We start from the raw sequence: 20547 nt of genomic DNA on the forward strand, positions 1-20547 counted from the left end.
GAAGAGGAATGGTACTGACTTAGACAAGAATACATCAGGGAAGGCTTCCTTCAGGAAGTAATGATGGAGTAAGCATCTGAAAAACCACTGGGTATTAAGAAGAAAGAAACAGGCTGGGAAAACTAAAAGAAAGTCAATGTGAGCAAATTCCAGAAAGCAGGGGAAAACCATGCAATTTGAGACTGGAGAAATTGGTGGGAGCTAGATCACAGGGGCCTTACTAGGAAGAAGTATTAAGGATTTGGGTCTTTATTCTAAGAACATAAGAAGTCACTAATATATTTCAGGCACTGATGTGCTCAATTTTTGGTTCTCAAGTTCACAAGTGTAGAAAATGGGGTTATATAAAGGACACAGAAGTAACTCAAGAATCCCAGCTAGGAAGCTTAAGCAGTTACAACAGCTCAGGTGAAAGCTATGGTGACAGAGACAAGGGTAACTGCAGAGGAGTGGGTGAATTTGACATAAATACTCTAACTATAAAGAATTGACCAGTATGGACTAAATATATGTGTGTCCTTCAAATTGTTAAACCCTAACCCGGTGTGGCTATTTCTGGATTAAGGAAGTAACTGAGATAAAGTGAGGTCATAAGAGTAGGGCCTTGGCCCCATAGGATTAGTGCTCTTGTAAGACAAGACACCGGAGAGCTCCATGTATGCGCACACTGAGGAAAGGCCATGAGGATACAATGAGAAGGCAGCTCTCTGAAAGCCAGGGTGAGAGATCTTACCAGAAAACCACCCTGCTGGACAGACCTTGATCTGGGACTGCTAGCCTCCAGAACCATGGGAAAATTAATTTCTGTTGTTTAAGCCACCCAGTCTATGGTATTTTGTTACAGCAACCTCAGCAGATTAATATACTAATAAAAATTGGGGAGTATAGAGGTAATGAGTTATCAGGTTAAATTCCTGATCTGTAATAATGGGGTGTCAAAAAATAATGTCTAAATATATTGGCTAGTGTTATGATAGTCACTACCAGAAAAACTAAAACAGAAACTTTTAAAAGAGGTGGGGGGAAGAGGTTGTCCATGGTGAAATTTCAACTTCATTTTTTATCCTTATGTATTTTTTCAAAAATCATACATTCACTTTCATCAACCATTTTTAAAGTCTAACATAATTTTCAAAGAAACATGAGATACCTTTATTCCTAAATTTCATTCACATCTACTGTTATGATGTTATACATACTCTTGCTTGTCAATTTTCAATCAACTTTTTCTATCTGTATCAATTTATTTTCAACTTAAGCCACTTGAGTTATTTCATGATAAACATTAAAAGTATATAAATATTTTTTAAAAGTTCATTCATGTGTCACTTAAAATCTTGTGTTTCAAGATAGGTACAGGGTTCATACTTTGGAAAACCCCACTAGAAAGGAGATTAGATTCTCTATCCTGATGGCTTAAAACCACATTAAACATATACCAGGAAATCAATTCCTGTATTTCTGTTATAATTAAATCCTTCCACAAGTGAGGACACAGATGAAATTTTAAAACATCTGAGTATATAGTTGAAATTCTCATGTTAATGAGAATTTAATGATTAAAAAGCACTAAACTTAACTTGAAAAATATTTCACAAAACTAAAAGTTAAACACTTTAACTTTTAATGTTGCTAAAACCAAATACTTACTGTTTAAAAATAAAATTCAGAGAAGGTTCCTGGGTGGCTCGTTGGTTAAGCATTCAAATCTTAACTTCAGCTCAGGTCATGATCTCAGGGTCAAGACTGAGCCCTGTGTGGGGCTCTGGGCTGGGTGTGGAGCCTGGTTGAGATTCTCTCTCTCCCTCTGCCCGCCCCCTCAAAAAAATAAAATCCACAAACTGAATTTTATCACATAAAATTAGTTTAGTTATATAAAACAATATGAACACCTTGATTTTTGGTCACAGTTAAGCTGTCCCATACAATTATTTTATTTAACTAATGTTTAACCTGGGTCTACATGCAAAGCACTCTGATAATTACTGGGGTTGGAAAGACAGATCTGAGACCTGCAAAATTATGATCACCTCTTTGTAAGAATTTAAAGCATAAAGAAATGCTTTCCAATGATATTATTTCTGGAATTTGACTGGTTTCTCTCTCAGTGACTTAAATAAAACTAGTACAACAAGGACCAAAAACTGACTTTTAACCATAATCTTTGATGGACTTAAAACAAGACTTATTTCTACATGGTCTTAGTTTAAAAAGCATAGTGCACTGAGCATATATCAATACCCTTACCATTCATATTTATTATAGAATAAATATGTTTTGTCTTTTTACAGAAGCCTATCCATGCAATAGATTTTAAATGTCTAAAGTACATGTTGTCTTGATAAGGGGGGGAGAAGAACTGAACTACTCAACACAAATGTAAATATTTTCATTAGTTTGTATAGCTCGCCTTAAAAACCATCGCCATCAACCCCTAATTGTATCGCCTTAAAAACCATCACCATCAAACCCTAATTGTATCACTCCTCCACTAGTATCTTTCCAACTTGTGCATGTATTTCCTTCCTGACCAGGAGCATCTTGAGATGTCTTCAGAAAGATGAAGGCTCTTTATCCATTTAACATTCCATCTCTTTTTAAGAAGTAGAAGGAAGAGTAGAACTCTCCAGTTCATTCACCCCTTTGTGGAGAAAGAGACCCTGCAGAGCACCTAAATTAGCCTCAGGTACCACTGCAGATCCAACTTGGGTGGCGCTAGAGTTGCAAAATCTATTTGGGTTGCCTGCCATCTGTTTACCAGGGTTCAGGATCTGATTCAACTAAGCTTTCATGAAGCGAGTGAACTCTCAAAAGCTTATATTGGTTATATTGCTTACATCTGGGGAACAGGGCCCTTATATCCTAAAAGAATACCTTTATACTGATAGTCATTTTTTCCAATTAGAATAAATTACTGATTTATTTAATGAAATCATTGAGGATATTATCCCAAGCAAAATAAGTCAGTCAGAGAAAGACAAATATATGATTTCACTCATATGTAGAATTTAAGAAACAAAACAGATGAACATAGGGGAAGGGAAGGAAAAATAAGATAAAAACAGAGAGGGAGGCAAACCATAAGAGATGCTTAACTATAAACTATATATAAACTATTTATAAACTATAAACTGAGGGTTGCTGGAGGGGAGGTCATTGGGGGGTTGGGGTAACTGGGTGATGGGCATTGAGGAGGGCACGTGATGTGATGAGCACTGGGTGTTACATGCAACTGATGATCACTAAATTCTACCTCTGAAACTAATAATATAGTATACGTTAATTAAATTGAATTTAAATAACATTTTTTTAAAAAATTGTAAAAGAAAAATTATTGTAAATAATCAAATAAACTCATAATAAAAATGAATATTTATTTGAATTTCTCCTGGTAATAGCACTCAACTTATAAGAAAAACAAATCAAGTTGTAAGATTTTGTTTTAAATGTAGCCATTTTTCAAAAAGTGAAAAGTTGGATTCCGTATTTAATGGCAACAACTGAGACCCCTCGTATTGTAAAACTACCATTCAAAAAGTAGTATTTTAAGAAATATATAGTATGATTAACATGATGTGTTTTATAGAATGGATACATATCTGAATGCCAATCTGAATATGGAAGAAATATATATGTGTTAAAATCACACTGGGGAACAAAACGTTCTTTTTTATAAAAAGTAGCTTGAAACAAAAAGGAACTTGCTAGCAAACTCAATAAATTTTCACATATGGGATTAAAAAAAAAAAAATCCCCACTCCCCCTCCCACACCCCTCAAAAAAGTGGTGGATGTGAGTAGAGCCACTGCATGGCGGCACATTGCTGTACAATGTGGAAGCTGGTTACATGGTCAGTGATAACTTCCTAAAGTGCATCTTTTGAAGACTTGTCTATGAAATTGCAATATCAAATATAAAATAGTTAACACAAGACATGCAATAACAAAGCTAAATCATTATAAAGTTTTTAAAACTACTTTTTAAAACTTTCGATTCACCAAAGGATAAAGATGTCAAATACAGTAGTATTCTTTCTCCAACAGTATGCATTGTATGGTTTTGTCATTTGGCAAATCTTTTAGAGTCGAACAAAAATAATGCAGTCTGAACAATATTTCTTCTGTCATTGTAATACAATTCCTAGGCGCAGAGCAAGAGCTAGATTTTTGGAAGTTTGGGTGCGTTAACCACAGGATTTGCCTCCTGTAAGTATCTCCTCCCTGCACTCTTGTAATCATAGGTGCAGCCGTGAGTTTCTGCATAGCGATGAGATGCACAGAAGTTGTTTCCACATCTAAAGCACAAAAAAAATCCATGTGAATGGTCACATTTCTATAGAGGCTCATCTCTTTGGAAGATCAGAGCTTGATTTCAGGTATCCAACAGGAGCCCTCTGGTTCTCCTAGCAATTTCCAGCACTGACATTTCCCTTGTGCTCATAAACCAGCACAAGTACCCCAAAAAGAAAAAGTTAACTGTCCATGAATATGAGAGTTTGTAATAAAGAACCTATTATGAAATGAAACAGGATACAGATCTTTACGAAGCAGTAAAACTGCAAAAGCTCGTAAATATGTCTATCATTTCTCTTATATCTAGTAAACCTGGGAGAACTGAATTTGTGAGAAATTCAGTCTCAAAAGAAAATCACATAAAACCTAATTATGAAAAAAAATCTAATTATGAAAGGAATTTTAAATATTTCTAATAAATAAGATGAGCTATTTCTATTTGAATAAAAAGTACTCTGTGAAGCAGCAGTTCATTTTAATGCCAGCACTCAAACTAAGGGCAGATACTGTCCTCCAGCATATTAATCAATGCTAATGAAAAAGATAATTATGAGAAAACTTATTAATTTTTGTGAATGTATTATTCATCTGTTTTCAAATTAAACTGTACCATATAATAGTTAAATTAACAGTACAATAAATTTAGTCCCTTTTGTGTTCAATTTCAAATAGAATCTTGGAGGATGGGTTCTTCCAAGTTATATTTAAAAAAAAAAAAAAGCATATCTATCATGAGACAAAGAAAGTCTATTCTCCCAATTGATTTAAATCTCCTAACTTGAAGTAACAGGAGAGGATCTTGTGATTTATAAACTCAGGAGCTGTCTACTTACTCTTTAGCCAATTAGGAGCTCAACTGAGGACTGCTATTTGAACATCATCTTAATGATGTTAATGAATAGCCAATTTAAAGAATGTTTTATACTGTATCCCCACGCTGGGTCACCACAAAGAAAGCACCTCAGCTTTTCCAGCCAGCCAACCTGCCTGCATTCGTAGCTAGTAGCCAGTCCAGTTTTCTTCCCACAAAGGAAACAATGCTTTGTTGCTTTCTTCTTTGTTTGAATGGGGGCATTCACAGGTGGGAGGTGATGAGTACATTCTCCTGTTTAAAGAAAGGATACCCTGATTAATACAGGGACAGGATTTTAAATGTGAAATAGTACTAGGCAAAACATGAAACACATCCCTGTCACAGGAAACTTCCTTGCCATAAGAAATTAATTTGTGTTATTTTTATATCCAAAATTATCTATAGAATCTACAAGTGAAGATCCAATAGAACTGTTAAAGGTTTCTACTGACTGAGACTTATATTTTCAGGACTTCTGTACACACTGGAACTTTTCTGATTACTTCCAACGACAATCGGTAAAATTGTAAAGTATATCAAACTTTGACAGAGAATCAAAAGAAAATGTCTGGGTCAAAATCATCTTTATGAGGCCTCTGAGAGGAAACAATGTAACCTTATTCTTCTACACCAAGAAGGAACACCAGAGTATCATGAAACTGGTCTTTTAGTCCTGATTACCGTTGAAATGATATTAATCAAACCTCAAACCACAAGCAAGTTATTCTTTTTTTTTAAGGTTTTATTCATCTGAGAGAGAGAGAAAGACAGGGAGAGCACAAGCAGAAGGAGAGGCACGGAGAAGCTGACTCCCCGGACTCCCCAGTCTCCTGGCTGAGCTGGCAGGTTAACGGGCTTGATCCCAGGACCTGGAGATCACGACCTGAGCCAAAGGCAGTTGCTTAACCATCTAAGCCACCCAGGCACCCCTACTTATTCTTTCAAAACTTCAATTTATTCATTTTTAAGACAACGTAACATGTATTTTTCTCTTAGGTTTCTAGGTGTTTTAAGGTCAAATCAGTTCTCACACATAAAAAGCATTCTGAAAATTTTAAATGTTATAATTATATTAAATATCCCATAATCAACAGTGATTAATATGGTACACTGCTCAATTTCACAGTACTACTACCTTTCCAAAAAATATTTACTAAATTTTGTACTATTCTAACAACTTGATTTTTTAAAAAGATTTTATTTATTTATTTGACAGAGAGAAACACAGCGAGAGAGGAAACACAAGTAGGGGGAGTGGGAGATGGAGAAGCAGTCTTTCCGCCAAGTAGGGAGCCTAATGTGGAGCTCGATCCCAGGACCCTGGCATCAGGATCTGAGCTGAAGGCAGATGCTTAATGACTGAGCCACCCAGGTGCCCCATAACTTGATTTTTTATCTAAAAAAAAACAAAAACAAAAACAAACAAACAAACAAAAAAAAACACACTTGCATCGATGTGGATGGAACTGGAGGGGATTCTGCTAAGTGAAATACGTCAAGCAGGGAAAGACAATTATCATATGGTTTTACTCATATGTAGAACATAAGGAATAGTGTAGATGACCACAGGGGAAGAGAGGGAAAACTGAATGGAAAGAAATCAGAAAGGGAGATAACCCGTAAGAGACTCTGAACTCCAGGAAACAAAGTGAGGGTTACAGAAGGGACGGGGGTGGGGGGAAGAGATAACAGGGTAATGGGTATTGAGGAGGGCATGTGTGGTGATGGGCACTGGGTGTTATACGCAACTAATGAACCACTGAACACTATACCAAAAACTAATGATGTATTGTATGTCGGCTAATTGAACATAATTTTTAAAAAAGCACATCTGTTATTACATAAGAAATAATTAAATTAGGGGTGTCTGGGTGGCTCAGCTGGTTAAGCCTTTGACTCAGGTCATGATCTCAGGGTCCTGGGATCAAGCCCCACATCAGGATCCCTGCTCAGTGTGGAGTCTGCTTCAGATTCTTTCTCCCTCCCCATCTGCCCTACCCTGTCCGTGCTCTCACTCTCTCCAAAATAAATAAATAAAATCTTTAAAAAGAAATAATGAAATCAATTTCTTTTTTTTAAACTTTCATTTTTTCAGTGTTCCAAGATTCATTGTTTATGCATCACACCCAGTGCTCCCTCCATGCAATACCTGCCCTCCTTAATACCCACTACGAGGCTCACCCAATCCCCCATCCCCTTCCTTCCAAAACCTCAGTTTATTTCTCAGTGTCCACAGTCTCTCATGGTTCGTCTCCCCCTCCGATTTCCCCCAATGCCCTTCTCTCTATCTCCCAATGCCCTCCTTGTTATTCCTCATGCTCCACAAGTAAGTGAAACCATGAGATAAAAGACTCTCTCTGCTTGACTTATTTCACTCAGCATAATCTCCTCCAGTTCCGTCCATGTTGATGCAAAAGTTGGGTATTCATCCTTTTCTAATGGACGCAAAACACTCCATTGTATATATGGACCATATCTTCTTTATCCATTTGTCTGTTAAAGGGCATCTTGGCTCTTTCCACACTTTAGTGACTGTGGCCATTGCTGCTATGAACATTGGGGTACAGATGGCCCTTCTCACTACATCTGTATCTTTGGAGTAAAAATCTAGTAGTGAAATTGCAGGGTCCTAGGGTAGCTCTATTTTTAATTTCTTTTTTTTTTAATTTTATTTTTAATTTCTTAAGGAACCTCCACACTGTTTTCCAAAGTGGCTACACCAACTTGCATTCAATTTCTTTAATTACTAAGTGAAATACTCTCAGAACTGAGCAAAATTCCAACAAACCTGACTCAAGCAGACAGGCTCAAAGTCACTGCCCGCAGTTGTTAACAATAACAGTACAAGCACACTGTGCCTGGTGGCACTAAAAGGCCAAGAAGCAAGAGGCAAACAAAGAAAACAAAAACAAGGGAGAAAGAATGAGAAGAAAAATGATAGTCTCAGTGGTACTGGTACCTATTCACTACTGAAGAAGGTTTGGAAGGCCTGGGCTAAATGTTTATATGGCATTGAAAATCCTTCAAGGGTTCAAAAAATTGGAATTACAATGAATTGTGCTATACCTTTTGCCACCCAGATTGGGGACTGGATGTATAAACCCAGGAAAATTAAGTCAGCTTTATTACCAGCCTGAAAAACTTTCCTAGATCTTGCCTAAAATTATAAATAAAATCGGACACTAACTGAATGACTCCTTATGGTAGAAACAAAATTGAAAACTAAGTGAATGGCTCCCAATGGTGCCAGGGTGCTAACTCAGTTAATAAGCACTTTCTTCTTCAAGTACACTTAAAGAGTTATCAAGAAGAAGGTGATGGGGTACTTTCCACTCCTTAAAAAATGAAAGTAAGATAAGCATTTGCAAAGGACCTACACAGAAGAGGCATATAATATCAGATATCCTCTGAAACTCATCTAATTGCAATTATCTTTGAAATTCAGGTTTAGAATATCCTTCCCCAATGGAATAACCTACTGATAATAATTTAGTTCAGTGTAGTCATATTTTCATTTTTTTTCTTTCCTTGGAATTGCTTCACTTAATGTTTCCCAAACTGTTTTCATTCAGAAACACACAACACAGTAGTGACAAGAATGAGTTGGCAGGAACACAAATGCAGTCTTCTTCTATGAGAGTGGTTTCCATATATGCTTCTATCTTTTTATATAAATAAAATTTAAAAATAAATCTTTTATTTTTTAAAAGATTTTAATTATTTATTTTTCAAAGAGAGAGTACAAGCGGGGGCCAGAAGCAGGCAGAGGGAGAAGCAGAGAGAGTCCCTGATACGGGACTCGATCCCAGGACCCAGGGATCACGACCTGAGCCAAAGGCAGACGCTTAGTTGACTGAGCCATCAGGCATCCTTAAACAAATCTTCTAAATAAAACCATGTATAAGTCATCTATTCCATGATAGGATCGATCACTAGTATACATGTTTCCTACTAATCATATTGCCATTCAGGGTCTTATATGTCCAGTATGATACCTTTCCAACTTCCAGAGCCATTTTCTGTCATTTACCACATCATACCCACTCTTCAATGAAGCACCAGACCCACTCATAGGTGCAATCTCTTCTAAAATGCTCTATTCCACCTTGTCAACCCAGTAAAACTCCACTCATCTTGTAAGAACATATCATCAATTATCAATTCCTCTCTGAAGCCTTCTCTCATATGTGCATTGGACATACGAATAAAGAAAATAAAGTAATAAAGTAATTCCAATGTGAAAAGTTGCTTTTCAAAACAAGGTTAAAGTTATTTGGAATAACTCACTTGTTTGGCATTTCCTAGTCTAATAATTGATCTAAGACAATGATCTATAAAAATTTACCCAACAGAAAAGACAGCCAACAAAGTAATAAGAGTAGTGTTCTGGATGCCAGTTCTGGATGCTAGTAGGCAGTAATCTCTGCCTAAAAATGATGACTACATGGTGGATAAGATTTCCAAAGGAGACCATGTAAGTTAAAAGCAAAGAAAACCAATGGAAGAACTTAGCAAATCAATTAAATAAAACTTATATCAAACTCTCACAGACTCAAGGAAATTCAGGATGATACAGTTATTACTGAAAGGAAATGGCAGTAAGTTACACAGCTCTGTTCAGGTGATGATGACTGCGGGTAGCAGTTGATGGCTTCACTTAAATGAAATCAACCAAAAGAGTGTATACATGGGGATAAGCAAAAGGCTGGTAAAACAAGTCAAAAAAGAAACTCAGGCTTAAAAAAATGAAACAAAACAAAAATCTACAACAATATGATAGTCCAGAATTTAAAAAAAAGAAGAAATGAAAAAAAAAGAGAGAAACAAAGGAAAAGAAAGAAATTATTTCAAGAAGGAGGGCCACAACAATCAAACAAGATAAGGATACAGAAGTATCCACTGGATTTGAAACTGTGGACATCTTTGGTGACCTCAGCAACAGCAACTTCAGAAGAAGAGTGAGAAGAAATGTGAAGAAGCACCAAAGGCCAAATTAGAATTAAACACAGATATATTACAGTAACATTGTGGTACTGGCATAAAGAAAGGCAATAAAGAACCCAGAAAGAAACCTTCACATATAGAGTCAAATGATTTTTGACAAGAGTGCCCATGGCCATTCAATAGGGAGAGTATGGTCTTTTTAATGAATGGCACTGGAAAAACTGGATATACACATGAAAAAGAAGAAAGCTGGACCCTTATATTACACCATATACAAAAATAAATACATTAAAGAGTTAATTCAAAGTGTATCAAAGACCGACCTATAAGACCTAAAATTATAAAACTCCTAGAAAATATAGGGGGAAAGCTTCATGACAGTGAATTTGGCAACAATTTATTTTTTATTTTATTTTTTAGATTTTAATTGACAGAGAGAGAGAGAAGGAGAGAAATAGAGAATGCACAGAAGCAGGGGGAGTCACAGGCAGAGAGAGAGGAAGAAGCAGGCTCTCCACTGAGCAGAGTCCGAGGTGGGGATTGGTCCCAGGACTCTGGGATCATGACCTGAGCCAAAGGCAGGTGCTTAACTGATTGAGCCACCCAAGCACCCCTAATTCGTCAATGAGTTATTGGACACAACATCAAAGTCACAGGCACTGAAGGAAAAAAAAACAGTAAAACTGGACTTCATGAAGATTAAAAACTATTGTCCATCAAAAGACACTGTCAGGGGCACCTGGGTGGCTCAGTCGGTTAAGCGTCTGCCTTTGGCTCAGGTCATGATCCCAGAATACCAGGATCGAGCCGGGCTTCGAGCTCCCTGCTCAGTAGGGAGTCTGCTTCTCCCTCTCCCTCTGCCCTTCACCCTGTTCACGCTCTTTCTTTCTCTCAAATAAATAAATAAATAAAACCTTAAAATAAGAAAAAAAGACACTGTCAGAGTAAAATGGCAACCTACAGAATGGAAGAAAATCTTTGCCAATCATATATCTGATAAGGGATTGGTATCCAGAATATATGAAGAATATCTAAAACTCAATAACAACAAAAAACCCCAAAACAACCCAATTTAAAATTGGGCAAAATATCTGAACAGACATTTCTCCAAAGATGTACAAATAGCTAAGCTCAAAAAAATATAACCAACGTCACTAATCATCAGGGATGTGAAAACCAAAATCACAAGGAGATACTACCTTATACCTATTAGGAGGTCCATTATCAAAAAACACACACACAAACAAAAATCCAGAAGATAAGAAGGGTTGTTATGAATGTGGAGAAACTGGAATTTGTACAATATTAGTGGTAATGTAAAATAGTGCAGCCACGATGGAAAACTGTATGGCAATTCCTCAAAAAATTAAAAATGCAATCACCATATGAGCCAGCAATTCTACTTCGGAGTACATACTCAAAAGAATTAAAAGGAGGGTCTCAAAGACATATATGGGCATCCATGTTCATAACAGCCTTCTTCACAAGAGCTAAAATGTGGAAGCAACACAGGTCTCCATCCAGAGATACATGGATAAGCAAAATGCTGTATATATATACACACAATGGAGTATTACTCGCCTTAAAATGTATGGAAATTCTAACACACTCTACAACACAGATGAACCCTGCTAAATGAAGTAAGCCAGACACAAAAAGACAAATGCTATATGGTTCCACTTATATGAGACAGTTAAAGTAATTAAAATTACTGAGAGAGAAAGCAGAATGGTGGCTACCAGAGGCTGGAGTGAGGGGAGAATGAGGAGTTAGTGTTGTTGTTTTTTTTTAAAGATTTTTATTTATTCATTTGACAGAGAGAGATCACAGTAGACAGAGAGGCAGGCAGAGAGAGAGAGAGGGAAGCAGGCTCCCCACTGAGCAGAGAGCCCGATGCGGAACTCGATCCCAAGACCCTGAGATCATGACCCGAGCCGAAGGCAGCGGCTCAACCCACTGAGCCACCCAGGTGCCCCGGAGTTAGTGTTTAATGGATACAGAGTCAGTTTTTTCAAGATAAAGAGTTCTGGAAATGGGTTGTCCAACACTGTGAATGTACTTAACGTCACTGGGTTATATGCTTAAAAATGGTTAAGATGGTAAATTTCATGTTATGTATATCCTACCACAATGCAAAATTGAAAAAAGTAGATATATTAAGACTTTAAAACTTTGGGTCTTACACAGCAGTGAAAAATAAACCCTAAGTATCTCTTTAAAGGCATAAAACTCATGTGATAACCATAATATATATTATATTGATAGTCAGATCTGTTTTATAGACTTTTAAAAAGTATCCTTGAGAACTCCTCAAGGGGCTACAAAAGTGGTACATCTTTGGTAATGAGTTCCCACCCCTAGTCTGGGTATTAAACCACAAAAGATGAGAAAACAATGGCTTCCCTGGAAATAAGGATGGGCCAGTGCACTTTTAAAGTGTTCCTGGAAGAAGGAAGTGCTAATGTTATAGTCACTTCTACTACTGTGCTTTGGAAAGGGCTGGTTCAAGGACTGTCCTTTCCTTTTACCCAGAAATAATTCGATTCATCAAAAGGAGATCTTAATAAAGCCATCCTTGATATTGGATCATGATATTAAGACACACCTCTCTAGGATACTTTCACAAAGCCCACCCAGCATCCCAGAATGGCTGCAGAGTGGCCAGTAACTGAGAGGGTTGGGAACTACACGTTAGTTCTTCATTCTTCTTGTCTTTTCACATGGACCGTATCTTTTCCCAGGCAACAGAGACCTCAATTCAATTTTTGTTTTATTCTTCAAATATGTCCTACAGTCAGTTTTCATAAGCATTTTCTTAAGTGGAACAAAGTTTAGGGAGAGTTTACTCCATACATACCACAAAGAATGTTTTTCTTTTCTTATTTCTCTCTGAAAATACAACAGCATGCATAATGAAATGATTGTTAGGCTTACATTTTCAAAATTATCAGCAGCTTACCTACTCTTTTCCCTGCTGCTGTGTTATTTCCATTCATTCCAATACCACGGGCAGACTATAATTAAAACACAAAACATCTACAGTGGTAAGTTAATGAAGAACAGAAGAAAAGATCACTAAACATGAAATACTTGTATTTTTTTAAGACTTTATTTAAATTCATGTTAGTTAACACATAGTGTATTATTAGTTTCAGGGGTAGAATTTAGTGATTCATCAGTTACACATAACACCCAGTGCTCATTCCTGTGCCCTCCTTAATGCCGGGCACTCAACTACCCCATCCCCCTCCCATCTCTCTCTCCAGCAACCCTCAGTTTAGTTAAAAGACTCTTGTGGTTGTATTTTATCATGGAAATGCTGTTAGGCTTTCATTTAATTAAAATTTTAATTAAATTAATTTGGACTCTGTTTCTCCAATAGAGCAATATTGTACTTACTATTTTTCCTTAAGAGAATGAAATCTGATGGTATAAATAAAAGTTCTTATTTGGGAAAAATTAATAAAAATATTAAGCATAAAAATATGTCATAAATTGTTTACACAGAATTATTTTCAAATTACAGTTCTCAATTTAGGACTAAAACATTTAAAATTCAACTGTCAAATATATTTTCTACAAACTAGATGAACATTTTAAGAGAAACTTATGAAAAGAATTCATCCTTACACCTCCTTACTTACGTAAACAAAAAAACAAATTTTAAATATGTTGAATGACTATAAAGATAACGAGTAGAACACATTGAAAGGCAAATACTTACTAGAAAAAAATCTGTAGGTTCTACCTGGGGAGAATTTTTCCTGAGATTTTCCTCCTGAAAATGCTGGAGGCTTGTAGACAGCCCGATTCCAGAGGTCCGAAGCCTGCCTGCTCCACGTGTGCTCTGTAAGCTATCTCTGCTTGCGCTCCGGGCCAGTGAAGCAAGAAAACCTATATTATTTACACAACCAACAGGCTCTTTGGAAGCCTTGTTAGCCAATTCTGTGATATCCCGAGCCTCAACTTTAGAAATAACATCAGATCTTTTCCCGGGTGAATCAACTTTAACAGCTCGAAAGCGAGTAGTCCTAGAGAAAGAAGAATCAGTTACATTTCGAACATCCAATGACCGAAGAACATTTTGTGATGCAGAAGACTGGAGGTTCCCAGACTCAAAACATTTGGACTGTCTCTGTGATTTCACCAGAGAATTATGGAGTGACATTGGTGTAGAACAGCGAAGAGGTGACAAGAGTCTATTCTTGTGAGGACTTAATTCACGGTGGTTGAGAATTGTAGTTTCTACTGATTCACCACTCAACATTCTTGCAACATGTTTAAGATGCTGCTCTGCAGCTTTCAACCCTTTATCATCATTAGTGAGTAAGAACTCTGGATTTACCTTCTGTGTGATTTCTAAGCCACTGCTCTGTTCATCAGTGTTTCTTTCTGTAAATGTAGCAAATGAGCCCACTTCAGGCAGAAGTGATTCTTCAGTTACACATTCTTCTGAAGTTGAAAATAAAACAGTGTCATCTTCATTATTAGATGACAAATTTCCTGAAAAGTGTTTTGTCCGCCTAGGCAGGGACAATCCAAGGTGGAGAACAGAATCAGCAAGCTCTTTGTCATTTTCCAATTCCATGTGGGGTATCTGAGGTGGTTTGATGCTACTATTGGAATGAGACAGTGTCTTACTCTCCCAGTTGTCATCTTCCTTAAGAAAATCACTAGTGATAGATGATAGGGGTCTATCAGCAGGGGGCAAAGTTGCCAAACTTGAAACTGCATTGTTGGAAGTTTCAGGTAGACATGCATTCCCAGGAGAAGGTAAACAAGACTGCCCAATGTGGGGGAGAACCCTTAACAATCTGTGGCGAGCAGCTGCCGTGGAACTACCAGAAGGTCGAGGAGCTATAGGTGGATGAGGTTTTACCTTGACAGCTTTTTTAGGCTAAAAAAAAGAGTGAATATATAATTTCTCATAGTCATTTTGTCTACCTATTAACAAAAACTAATGAAGAAAGAAAATGTTATTTATGCAACACTGGCATTTTGATAACCACAATTAAAAATGTCTTAAAAGATTAAAATCTTAAGCTTAGGACAGAAGAATTTTGCTCTCTTTCTTCACTGAGGAATGATTTCTTGAGAATGGTAAAGAAAACGAATTTTGTTTTATTTTCCTCGCTACCGATTATTTGTCAGAGTTTTGCTGAGAAGAAAACTCACTGATTTATAGGAGACAGGATATCACCAACCTATTTCAGATCCCCCAAAATTTTTCCTAGTAAGATGAACAGGTGTTGACTATATAGGCACTACAGAAAAGAGGTAACAGGCCTAAACTGCTATCCTCGCAAAAGCCTGCTTGCAAGGTTGGCCCTTGGCTAGCTTCTAGGAACTTATATTTCAAGAGCGTTCCCACCACCCTAACTGAAAAGCGCCTAACCTGTTGGTATAAGCAATATTGTTTTTGCTAAATACCAGCTTTCCTTCTGGGAGTCTGGAATTTTGGTACATGTTAGGCAGAGGCTGTCTACATCAATGGCCCCTGATAAAACCCCTGGGCACAGAGTCTCTAATAGACAATATTCTACAGATACGCTGAGACAACTCATTGATAGAGGAATAAAGCATATCCCATGAGACTCTTCTAGGAAAGGATTCTGGAAAGCTTGTCCTTGCTTTGCTCTGGATTTGAGTCATGAGCCTTTTCCCTTTGAAGATTTTACTTCAATACCGTTTTGCTGCAATAAATCTTAACCATGAATGCAACTATATGCTAGTACTGTGAGTCTTCGTAGCAAATCATAGAACTGGGGAGTGGTCTAGAGGTCCTCCATACACTAAGTTCTAATGAAACTATCATGACAATTCATGATGTTATGGATAAGCTTAAAAATCAAGGATATCAAGCCTCAAGATATTGGCTGAAATGTGCATCAGGAAAGGATGGAACACCTGATGACCTAAACAATACTCCCAACCTAGAAATACCAGAAAAGCCAGATACTTCAGTGGACACCAGTTAAGGCAAGAAACAGAGGAGCTAAAACTACAAAGAAAGAACAACTTTGGAAAGATATGCTGGCTCCTGCAGCTGCTTATACTCTAGGGGCACTGTCTTATCAAACTACAATTCTCTACTCAAAAAAATATGCTTCAAAAATAAAGGTGATGACTTCTGGGCTGTAGAGATTAATGGGTGGTTGCCTAAATCTGAATTTCTCCATGCATCCTCCAAAAAACAATACAAATCAACAAGCAAAGAAGCAAATAAAATAACCCATAACTCATGCCTTCATCAAAACCAGGTGACAGATAAAATTAACTTCAAATTACCTATAAGGAGAAAAATACCCAAATCTAGGAGACTCATCTGCAAAGCTTATGCCTGTGGTGAGAGACAAGAAAATATGCTGAGCCAGAAAGGAAGGAAGAAAGGGAGTAAGACAGAGAGGGACAGAGGAAGGGAGAAAGGAGGGAGGGAAAGAGAGGGTGAGAGGAAGGAAAAGAAGAAAGGAAGAAAAAGAGAGGTGTAGATAACCTAGGGCTGATGGAACAGCGATAAAATAAACCCTTAAAAGAGAAAATCCCACTTGATTATGAAAATACTGAAAAGAGGTTTAAGATCTAGGATATTAATATTTATTTATTTATTTACTTGTCAGAGAGAGAGAGAGGGGGAGGGAGGATGGGCGAGCATGAACAGGGGGAGCAGCAGGCAGAGGGAGAAGCAGGATCTCCACTAAGCAAGGAGCCCAATATGGCACTCAACCCCAGGACCCAGGGATCATGACCTGAGGCAAAGGTAGATGCTTAACTGACTGAGCCACCCAGGCATCCCGAGATCTAGGATATTAGAACATGAGCTGCTGGGAAACCAAAGGCAAGTGACCTGAAACTGTTCAGAACGTAAGGAGATAGCTTCAAGAAGACACGACTTCTGGGGGAAGTAGGGGTAAACTGAAAGTTCTCCATTGAGAACTTGATAGTGAAGATAAAGAAGGCAGTAAGAAAATAAAAGTAAGGATCCATAGATATAAAAGGGAGTTACCAAATCAGAAAACACAACCACCCAACCCTCCAATGAAAGAGTACTACTGATTTTTAAAAAACTGCATTTCATTATACCAAGAAAAGACGGTACTCTTGAAATAAGAAACTTACTTTGCCACACAAAAGCCTCAGTTTTGTCTACACACAACTATTAATATTCCTTTGGGTAAATAAAAATTATAGGCATATCTCATTTTATTATACTTTGCTTTAATGAACTTCACAGATATTGCATTCTTTACAAATTGAAGGTTTGTGGCAACCCCGCATCAAGGAAGTCTATCGAAGCCATTTTTCCAACAGCACTTGCTCACTTTATGTCTCTGTGTCACATTTTGATTATTCTCACAGTATTTTAAACTTTTCTGTTATTATATTTATCATGGCTATCTGCGATCAGTGATCTCTGATGTTACTGTAATTGTTTTAGGGTGCCATGAATCCTGCCCATACAAGATGGCAAACTTCATTGATGAATGTTGTATGTGTTCTGACTGCTCCACCAACAGACCATTCCCCCAACTCTCCTCCACTCCTTGGGCCTCCCTATTCCCTGAGAAACAACAATATTGAAATTAGACCTATAATAGCCTTGAAGAGCTCAAGTGAAGGAAACAACTGTGCATCTCTCACTTTGAATCAAAAGCTAGAAATGATTAAGCTTAGTGAGGAAATCATGTCGAAAGCTGAAAGAGGCTGAAAGCTAGGGCTCTTACGCCAAGCAGCGAGACTGTAAATGTAAAGAAAGAGTTCTTGAAGGAAACGAAAAGTGCTATTCTAGTGGACTCAAATATGATAAGAAAGTGAAACAGCCTTATTGCAAAAATGGAGAAAGTTTTAGTAGCCTGGATGGAAAATCAAACCAGCCACAACATTCCCTTAAGCCAGAGTCTAATCCAAAGCAAGGCCCTAACTCTCTTCAAATCTATGATGGCTCAGAGGTAAGGAAACTGCAGAAGGAAAGTCTGAAGCTAGTAGAGGTTTAAAGAAGCAGCTGTCTCCCTAATATAAAAGTGCAGGGTGAAGCTGCAGTGCCGATGTAGAAGCGGCAGCAAGTTATCCAGCGATCTAATTAGAATACTTGCTGAAGGTGGCTACACGAAACAGACTGGCAACGGAGACGAAGCAGCCTCATAATGGAAGAAGATGCCATCTAGGACTTTCATAGCTAGACACAGTTCTGTATAAAAGGAGACCAAGAAAACATTACAGCTAGATGCAATGTATGGTTCTTGATTGGATCCCAGATTGAAAACAGCAAAAAATCAAAACAAATAAAATCAAGTGCATTACTGGGACACTGAAGAACAGGAATATAGCTGACAGAATGTGTACCAAGGATAAATCATGTGTATGATAATGGAATTGTGGTTATGCAGAAGACCCTTGTTCTTAAGCGAGAAACACAAAATGAAGTACTTACAGGGAAATGATATCGGCAACTAACTCCCAGATGGATCAGGTGAAGAAACAAGGACAGAAAGCAATGCGTAAAAATAGTAATTGGTGAATTGAGGTATAGGTACATGGGTGTCCACTGTACTGGTCCTATAACATTTCGGAAAGACTAAACATTTTTCAAAATACAAAAAATATAATTAGTAAGTTTTCTGATAAAAGTTGAAAGAATCCATTGTTAGGAACCCTAAATGAAAAAGAAATACTAAAAGAAATGATTCAGACAGAAGTAAAATAATCCTTGAAGGAAGCACATAATTGTAGAAAAGAGTAAAGAGCAACAGAAAAGCTTAGTATGTGTATAAATATAAGTAAAATATTGGCAATATAAAACAATTGGAGAAGTTCAAAATTTTTGTAAAATTAATATATGATAACAATGACACAAAAGATATTTGAATATATAAGTAGAGTTAGAGTCCTAGAATTCTGTCATTAACAGGAAAGCAATAAACATCATTTTTATTGGAATTTAATAGTCAAGGTTGCACATTATAATCTCTAGGGTAATCACCTGAAAAACCAGTGTAAGGATCCATAACCAAGAAAGTAATGCATAACAAAAACCAAATAAAGAAAAAATAGACTAATCTAAAAAAGGGCAAGAAGGAGAGAAAAAGAAACAAAGCAGCTGGTTAAGCAAAAAACAAAGGTGATAAAAATCCAAATATATCAGTAATTACACTAAACTTTAAGTTAACTAAAAGACTTAAGTTTGTCAGTTTAGGTTAAAAAGATAATACATTGTATGTCTACTATACTTCAATAAAAGATAAAATTAAAAAATAATAAAATAACCATATACCAGTTAGAAGAAACACATCCTAAATATAGGGACATGAAGAGATTGGAAGTAAAAGAACAGAAAGAATATACAATAGAAACACAAACGAAAGGAAAGCTAGGATAGCTATGTTACTAGTGACAAAGCAGATTTTAGGACAAGTGCATTAATAGAGATAAAACATTTTATAATAATACAAATGTTAGATACTACAATTCCTTGGATATCACACAAATTTGTATTAGATCAAATGACAGTTTCAAAATATGTAAAATAAAAATAAAAGGAGACACACAAAGCTATAACAAAATAGGGAGACTTTTTAAATAAACCTCTCTCAAAAATGGAGAGAAAACAGACTCCCTACAAAAATATCAGAAAGGATACAGAAGATCTGAACAACACAATAAACTTGATCTAATTAATACAAACAGAATATTACATATAGTGACTCATTACATAGTCTTTTCAAGGGCACAAGTGGCACTTACCAATATGCCTTGTCACAAATCAAACCTTAACTAATATCAAAGGCTTGAAATCATTAAGAGTATGTTCTCTGATGACAGTGAAAGTAAACCACAATAACAAAAAGGTATAAATATTCCACATGTTTGGAAACTAAGGTGGCCACTTCTAAATAAGGCATAAGTCAAAAGTAATATAAAGATTTAATGTAATCTCTATCAAAATCCCAAATACGTTTTTTTCAAAAATAGAATAATCTATCCTAAAACTCATATGGAACCTCAGGGAACTCCAAATAGCCAAAACAAACTTAACCAAGAAGAACAAAATTGTTTCTCACTTCTTGATTTCAAACTTATTACAAAGCAACACAGTAATCAAGAGTGTGCTACTCCAAAGAATGAAACTAGACCAGTACCTTACACCATATACAGAAATAAATTCAAAATGAGGACTCCTGGATGGCTCTGTTAGTTAAGTACCTGCCTTCGGCTCAGGTCATGATCCCAGGGTCTCAGGATCAAGTCCCACATCAGGTTCCTTGCTAGGCGGGTCTCAGGATCAAGTCCCACATCAGGTTCTCCCTCTGCCTGCTTCTCCCTCTGCCTGCTGCTCCCTCTGCTTGTGCTCTCTCTTTCTCTCTCTCTCTGACAAATAAATGAAATCTTTAAAAATAAATAAATAAATAAATAAATAATGGATTCAAACTTGAATGTAAGACCTGAAACTGTAAAACTCCTAGA

The 20547-nt window shown here is 36.8% G+C and overlaps 1 protein-coding gene across 2 annotated transcripts in view; it reads right to left on the reverse strand.

Annotated features, from left to right (window-relative positions):
• Window positions 1-3355: 3355 nt before the first annotated feature.
• The window catches only part of ZFAND4 (zinc finger AN1-type containing 4), an 86892-nt gene continuing 69700 nt past the window's right edge, over window positions 3356-20547 (reverse strand). For both annotated transcript variants that reach the window (XM_080823529.1, XM_080823528.1), the window contains 4 exons: window positions 13814-14986; window positions 13049-13103; window positions 5280-5397; window positions 3356-4294 (listed from right to left, as the gene is read on the reverse strand). In XM_080823529.1, coding sequence (XP_080679655.1) covers window positions 4159-4294; window positions 5280-5397; window positions 13049-13103; window positions 13814-14986 — 1482 coding nt within the window. In that variant the 3' untranslated portion in view covers window positions 3356-4158. The remainder of the gene's footprint in view (window positions 4295-5279; window positions 5398-13048; window positions 13104-13813; window positions 14987-20547) is intronic.

The sequence above is a fragment of the Martes martes genome (genome assembly GCF_963455335.1).
Source record: "Martes martes genome assembly, chromosome: 14".
Taxonomy (NCBI): Eukaryota; Metazoa; Chordata; class Mammalia; order Carnivora; family Mustelidae; genus Martes; species Martes martes.